The 7,681-nt window shown below is 40.1% G+C and overlaps 1 protein-coding gene across 1 annotated transcript; it reads left to right on the top strand.

Annotated features, from left to right (window-relative positions):
• The first annotated feature begins 1,034 nt into the window (after positions 1–1,034).
• Positions 1,035–4,698, top strand: plaua (plasminogen activator, urokinase a). Its single transcript, XM_029449712.1, has 11 exons — positions 1,035–1,183; positions 1,824–1,928; positions 2,035–2,083; positions 2,177–2,315; positions 2,399–2,481; positions 2,574–2,615; positions 2,705–2,885; positions 3,010–3,155; positions 3,261–3,401; positions 3,486–3,634; positions 4,152–4,698. Exons 2-11 carry the CDS (start codon positions 1,878–1,880, stop codon positions 4,344–4,346), a joined length of 1,176 nt encoding a protein of 391 aa, XP_029305572.1. The 5' UTR covers positions 1,035–1,183; positions 1,824–1,877; the 3' UTR covers positions 4,347–4,698.
• The last annotated feature ends 2,983 nt before the right edge of the window (positions 4,699–7,681 follow it).

The following is a 7,681-nucleotide window of genomic DNA, read 5'->3' as shown; positions in this document are numbered from 1 at the left end:
ATTGTTTGTTATTAATGCTTCCTGACTTCATACAAGTAGTACATGTTTATCTCATCCCTTAAAGTTCTCCGGTCCACAAAGCCAGGCACAAAGGTGTCATATCTGGCCATTGTCCACATCAAAGAAGAGGAAATGTGAGTAATACAGGCGTCAGAGCATTCGATGAGTTAGAGTTTAGAAATCCCCAGGCAAAACCATAACAATGCCTATTGTTTTAGGGGAAGTTGTGATACATTAGTATAAGATGTGCAAAGAATGTTAAAATTGAAGATGGCTGCTCTGGTATCCAAACCAGATTTAGGTGAATAAGTTGGTTGTGTAATATTTGTTTGTGATGTCGCTTTGTTTATATGTTCATTTTATAAAAAGTAATAGAATTGGACATTTTGTACTTGATCTGAAGCAGACAGCTGCATTCAAGCTGTAAATGGTGTATGCTTTTGTGGTTGAGACCTGAATTTAATGCAACAATCCAGACAAAACAAAATTAAGAAATGTACTTAATGAAAGATGAATGATGAGAAAATGTTTTATCTAATTTCTTGAGTGGAAATTTAAAGGGAACATGAGGGATCAATGAATTACATTCCAATTTGAGCTGAAGCCATGAAGATCACTTGAGTGTACTTAGACTTTATAGTAAAAGGGGCTTCAGTTGCACATTAAGACTTAATGTTATGCCTATAACGAAGTATTATTTTTTTCTATGCATATGTTGTAGTTTCTACAACCCAAATTTCTGATATGGGAAGAAATTGTATTCATGAATCTCAAACCTGTCATTACCTTTGAATGGGACATGCTCTTCTTCCCCCACAGCTGCAGCACGTTACCAATTTTGGATATATTATTTTTAACATATTACTGTGGTTTAAGGCGAAGGAGGGGGGTGTTGGGTGCGTATGTGTCACAGGACATGACATATTCTTTGGTCAACACTTTGCTGATCAGCAATTGAGCCCCAGTGATGTTATCATATTTTCTCCTAAACCCCTCCCACTTGTCGCTGTGTGTTTTAAAATGGGAGTTGATGTGGGGAGGATCAGCACTGCACCACCAGAGGCACTAACAGCACGAGTCCTGACACAGGAGCATATCAGAGGATACAGAGAGGAGATAACAGTCACCTCAGCGGGAAGAAATAACAAAGAGCTTCATCAGGATTGCAAGTTTGGACAGAAAGGTAAAGATCTCTCTTAAAGCTTCCTAGACTGTGTAGACATTCAGCAAAATATGAAACGTTGTTTAACTTTACTGCATGAATGATAAGTCAATTTGAGTCAAGCCCAATTTCACAAATGACAAATTGGATTTATGATTTTGGACTTGGGAAGAAGACACACTACACAAACACACACCATTCACACAGATATAAGAAAGGACAAAACACACAGGGACTAATGTTTCAATGTTAAACACTTATTCAATTAAAACAAATGTAATAGATTGAACATGAAAGTGTTTGACGACAAAAATTGTGCATGGATGGATTATCAAGTTGATACTGTGTCCTCAAACTGACACGATGTAGGCCTAATGGTGTGCACATGCCATGAAGTAATCAACTAACCTAAATTGATATTGCACTCACTGTACAGATCGAGACTGTTTACAGTAAAGAGTGCACACAGTGAGCATCTAAAATCTGTTGCTCTCACATTAAAATATCCATAGAACAGTTTTTCCTGTGCAATAACTGCCCGCGTGCCCCAAAAAAGAACATTGCTTTCTTTTTCACACTTGTGCCTGTCCTATCATGTTCGTTAACATAAACTCCATATAAGGGCACAGCTTCAAATCCACATTACATTTTTTTTTCTCAGGTCATCTTCAGCCAAATATATCCCCATTAAGAAGAAGAGAAACCAGAAGTGAAGATGAACTTGTCAGTCATCCTCGCCGTCCTTGCAGCATTCAGTTTGGATGTGGTAAGCAATAATAAAAGGAAGTAACTTTAGGTTTAATAGTCATACCGAAGGGGCTCAGAGAGTTTTATAAAAATGTCTCACCCGAGTTTGTCTGTGCTTCTTTCAGGCTTTTTCAAAAAGATGGTCACCTCGGTCACAAAAGGACACTAAGAGGGGTAAGTCAACTGTCAGTGCAATGCTTAATATTCTGCATTTGCTGTTGGTGAGAGACACTAAATGTTCTCTTCTCTCTTTGTAATAATCCTCAGAGATGTGTCTGTCCGGGGATGGGAGCAGTTACAGGGGATTTGATTCTGAGTCGGCATACGGCAGGCGATGTCTCAACTGGAACAGGTTTAGAATCCCATCAGGAGCTTCAAAGGGACTTGGAGACCATAATTACTGCAGGTATACTTTGAGTCACCAATCTGAGGCCTTGATATACTAAGGAGGTGTATCGTGTGTTTAATATCATTTCACTTGAATGCTAGGAATCCCGACCAGAGCCTGATGCCGTGGTGCCGTGTCAGAAAAGGAAGGAGGACTGTCAGAGAATTCTGCAACATTCCCAGATGTAAGATTTGACTGAGAATTAAAAAAGCATTGAAGTATTGTATGTTTGATTTGTATCTTTTCTAATAGTCTCTGTTTTCTGCTCCCATGCAGGTTCTAAGCCAACAGTAACACCTCCACCAGCTGTGGATACAGGTAGCTTTGATGTTTAAACCTTTTTACCTGATGTCATCTTGTGATTCCCTTCACCAATACTCATTGACTCGTCCTGTGTGTCCCTGCAGACCTAACATGCGGTGAGAAGTCTAAGCGAAGACTGCATAAAATTGTGGGTGGTTCTTTCACACCCATAGAGTCGCAGCCATGGGTCGCTGCTCTCTTTCATCAGCGCCACGGTTTCCTCTGTGGTGGCTCTCTCATTGCACCGTGCTGGGTTCTCACGGCTGCACACTGTTTTGCTGATGGGTGAGACAAAACACTCAGAAAACACAACGCACTCATCATTTCCTCCATTGCACTTCTCATTATGGCAATATGACTCATATGGGTATGTAATATGTTGACACACTTGTGTTTTTTTTCTGTTCAGTGACGGAACTAACATCCAGCGTCTGTCTGTATACCTGGGGAAGAACGCCATCAATGACACAGATGCTGCCAGGGAGCAGAAATTCACTGTGGAAAAACTGATCATCCACCAAAAATACAATGAGTCCAGCTTTAACAATGACATAGGTGTGCACAATTGTACTGTGTTTATGTGTATGAGCGAGACAGGCAAAGAGCTGTATGGGTGCTTTGTGTGCAGGACTCATAGCTGTGTTTGTCTTTGCATTTCAGCACTGTTGAAGATCAAAAGCAGAAATGGAGGATGTGCGGTGAGGTCAGCGTCTGTACGCACAGTGTGTCTTCCTCCATCTCGCACTCAGCTTCCTGCAGGATTTGAGTGCAGCATCGCAGGATTTGGGAAAGAGACATATGGTATGTACAGCAGAACCTCTAACATGAGATGTATGACTGATCTCTCAGCCATTTCACTGATTGTTACAACTGTGTTGTCTGCAGCGTCGTGGCATTATTCACAGCATCTGAAGGAGGCCGAGGTGAAACTGCTCTCCCAGACTGACTGCACAAGGAAATTGTACTATGGAGATCGCATCACTGACAACATGTTCTGTGCTGCGAGCCCTGACTGGAGCACTGACGCCTGCAAGGTGAGCAAAGAACCCAGTGTATCAATAAATGTCTTTAGGTTATAAATGTTTAAAGAACAAATCTAAATTTTTCAACCTTCAGCCGCATTAAAAAAAACCCTTACATCTCATGCTCCCTCCAACATTTAAATTTGTATAAAAAGATAAACATGCAAGTAAAATGATGATATGTAGGAAATGTATCACAAATTAATGCAATTTTATTATGTCACATTATTCAGGGGCTCAATGGAGGAATTTAGTATTATTGTATATGTGCTTGCTCTGCATAAAATAAAATGACCTGATAAATAATTAATACTTGGAACATATTATTCATAATAGGGTGCAAATTCAAAGATATTGTGGTGTACTGGTGGCTCAATGGGCCAAAACACATTGAATGTCCACAATACTGTAGCTTCATTACTTTGTTTTTAGACAGTCAGTATCCGTATGAGCCTTTATAATAACACACTATGTAATTGTATCTTTCTTCATGCTGTAAGCACTGACTGACTGTTGCATCCTCCCACAGGGTGACTCTGGTGGTCCGATGGTGTGTGAAGTGTCAGGGCGGATGTTTCTGTTCGGGGTGGTGAGCTGGGGCGAGGAATGTGCCAGTAGGAACAAACCAGGAGTTTACACACAAGTCGCCAACTACAACAACTGGATCGCAGTAGAAACAAGGCTCCCCAAATACACCAAAGGATCAATGTATCCCATAAAATAAATCTGTGACGACAGTTACCTGTTGGGCATTTCATCCCCTAAAGGAAATGTAGCTGATGGATATTGCTATTAATGTACAGTCAAAATAGTTGTGCACTGTGAAGATGTACTATAACAGTTCTAAGTGAATGTTTTTAAAAATGTATTTACATTTGACTGCATATAGTATATACTTTTGTTGTATTACTTGGGCATGAAAATTTGATACTTAAAGTATGGATTTTGAAACAAGCTAATAAGTTTATTTTTGTAATTTAATGTAATAATGATTTTCTCAAGTAGAAGGCTGGCCCTGCTGTTGAGCATTTTATTTATTTTATTGTAATAAATAAAATATTTGTATTACATATTGATCATGTTCATTATTCTCCAAGCATCAAATGTTTACCTCTCTCTTTTGCATGCATACTGCTTACTGTAGGCCCACTGTTCCGTGTATGTGTGAAGAATAGCAGTGAGCCTCTGCTACAGGACATGAATGTTTGTCTAACAGGTGAACATATATTTTACAAAATGAAGAGCAGACACTGAGTCATGTACTCAGTCAGTTTTCTGCAAGTTCAATTCAGTTCAGTATGTCACTAAAAGTGTCCGTAAATCAAACACTGGAGGGCACTGTTGGATTAAACATCACAGACAGGAAGCTCAGTAGTTTCAAACATACTGAAAATCCCAAGTATTTTAATATAAACAACAATGATATCCAACCTGAGTCAGAATCTTCATAACTGAAGACAGTTGTAGATTTAATCCACACTAATTACACTTTTAAGAGACAGCAAATGTATCAGTTTGGACTTACGAAATGCCTTGCGAGTCAACCTAGAAATACTAAATAAAAGATGTCTGTCGTGACTTGAAACTTATTTATTCAGTCACCACTATTTTTGGATTTGTCGAAGGCATATATTATAAAATTGGACTTTTGTTCTTGTATCTTTCCAAAGAGTACATTTATCTTCATATACTGTAGACGAAGAAATACATGGCAGCTGAGCTTAGACAGCTGTTGGTTCAAGCTGTAAATGACACATAGGACAGTAATCTAGCTTTTTTTTCTTGCCTGACTTGATTTTAAATCCATATTTGCATTTTATGGACACAGCAAGTGCTGCAAATAATTCTCACCATTGTTTGAAACCTTCACAGTGAAGCTTCTCTACAAACAAAAAGATGTTGTTGCAGTAAAACCGCAGGTATTTTTACATCCTGTCTCTTATGCCAACATTGTAATGAAGACATAGAGACTGAGAGGGAGTGTTCAGCTCATAAATAAACAACATTGTTATTAATCAGTGCAGCAGGAATGCCCTTTTAATAACATGTTTCGTGTGGATCACCAACGTTATTCCAATTCATTGTGAGGGGAACATGAATGTGCATCTCCAAATTTAACAGAATAGATGCTAAAATATTACACGACATCTACAAATGTCAATCTCATGATGGTAAAAGAAGAAAAGTCAGGGGTATCTCCAAAGTCATTAGGATCTATCCTCTGGACACCATGAATGCTTTTACAAACATCCAATAGGAATCCATCGAATACTTGTTGAGACCCCTGGACTAACCGTGGTGGAGCAACTGACAGACCGACATTGACATCCCTAGAGCCGTTGAGTTTGTCAAAATCGTTGCTTTTCACTGTATTGTCACAATATAACCACTTGGAAAAGATATCGATCGCTTGGTGTAATGAAGGCAAAATGGGCAATTATTATTAATACACTTTTATTCTTCTATTTATTGTAGGACTCATTAAGAAACTATTGTTTATATCCATATGCAGCAAGGTACAAATGTTTAGTAGTAGCTCTACTAAACATGGTTCTGTGGAGAAGACCGAGCGTCCCCTCTTGTCAGACAACTTATGATTCCCAGGAAAGTCTCAGTGCGGAGAAGCGAAGTGTTTACGTGTTCGGTTGTCCACTGACTCACACCTCTCTGTCTAATGCCCCATACCTCCAACACCCACATCCCACTCCAAAAAAAGAAACATGTCACAGAAACGCTGAGCACCTCTGCTCCAATCTTGACAAACAATCAATCAATGCAAACACATATACAACAGAAACACAAAGAGATGAAAGATTGTGGTGCTATTATTTGTAATACATTTCAGTGCAACCACAATCCAGCTGGTCATCACAACATTATTGAAAGCATACTTCAAAACCTCTCTAAGCAACCTGCTGCAATGCTTTCCATCAAAGCCTGTTTGGACAAGTACACATATACAGATAGTTCACAGCAGTGCTACTGGAGCCAATCACAGCTCAGCCTATTCTCCCTCAATTACTCACTGAGAGCAGTTTACTTTACTGCTCCTCTACTCTGCCTCCATCCATATATGGATTTGAGCTGCTGTGAGTATGAGTCTTACTCCTCTTTAAGGACAATTTCTAAGGAAGAGGAGAGGAGAGGAGAGGATGATGAGAGACGAGAGAAACAGGGATGAGTGGAAAGGAAAGGAAACAGGGTGAGAGAAAAGGAAAGAAAAGGGGAGAAGACGAGAGGAAAAGACAGGAGAAGAAAAGAGAAGAGAGGAGACAGGGGGAGAAAAAGGAGGGGAAGAAAGGAAAGGAAATAGAGGAGAGGAGAGGAGAGATGGGGAGAGAAAAGGAGAGGAGGAAAGGAAATGAAGACAATAGAAGGTGAGAGGAGAGGAGAGGAGAGGAGATGGGGCGACAGTAGGAGAGAAAAGGAGAGTAGAGGAAATAAAATAAAATGATAGGAGATGAGAGAAGAAAAGGAGGAGGAGAGAAGAGGAGGGAGAGAAGAGAGGAGGAGGGGAGGTGGAGGAGAGGAGAGGAGAGGAGAGGAGAGGAGAGTAACAGGGTATATTCTAACCAGGAGGACCTGACTGTCCAGTCTCTCTGGTTTGGAAAGCAACCGTTTGTCTACACACAAATTAGGGACACACACGTACACACACAGGGGGGTCTCTAGGCTGGAGGCTCTTTAGTGAACACCGGGTCAAAGGGCTATAAATACCGTTGTTTTTTCTCTTGGGGTCTCCAATTTCCCCAACACAGATTAAAATCTGATTAGCAGAGACACACACAAAACACCCATAAATTACAGTTAAATCTGATTCTTTCACTTTAATGCAACATAAATTCAAGCGCAACCTGTCTGGTGGTTGTTAAACCAGTAGAACAGCTGTTCTTCCAGAATCATCTGTGTTAAAGTAAGGAAGTTGGAGAAACAGTGTGTGGGTTAGGGGCAGGATCTGTAAGTCTCCTTCTGCTGGACACACTCGTTCTTTCAGCTGCAGCCAGCAGCATGAAGTTGAATCCTTGGTCTTTATTTAGACCTGGACATTTAGGCCCTGAG

Source organism: Cottoperca gobio, chromosome 15, assembly GCF_900634415.1.
Source record: "Cottoperca gobio chromosome 15, fCotGob3.1, whole genome shotgun sequence".
Taxonomy (NCBI): domain Eukaryota; kingdom Metazoa; phylum Chordata; class Actinopteri; order Perciformes; family Bovichtidae; genus Cottoperca; species Cottoperca gobio.
The sequence above is the reverse complement of the archived record's forward strand: the minus strand, read 5'-3'. Positions and strand labels throughout refer to the sequence as shown.

What these genes read in the sequence shown, in the direction of transcription:
- plaua (XM_029449712.1), top strand. Translation starts at nt 1,878, where the DNA reads ATGAACTTGTCAGTCATCCTCGCCGTCCTTGCAGCATTCAGTTTGGAT. An exon ending in GCACACTGTTTTGCTGATGG is followed by an intron (nt 2,886 to 3,009) that starts GTGAGACAAAAC and finishes TTTTCTGTTCAG; the next exon opens with TGACGGAACTAACATCCAGC. An exon ending in ATTTGGGAAAGAGACATATG is followed by an intron (nt 3,402 to 3,485) that starts GTATGTACAGCA and finishes TGTTGTCTGCAG; the next exon opens with CGTCGTGGCATTATTCACAG.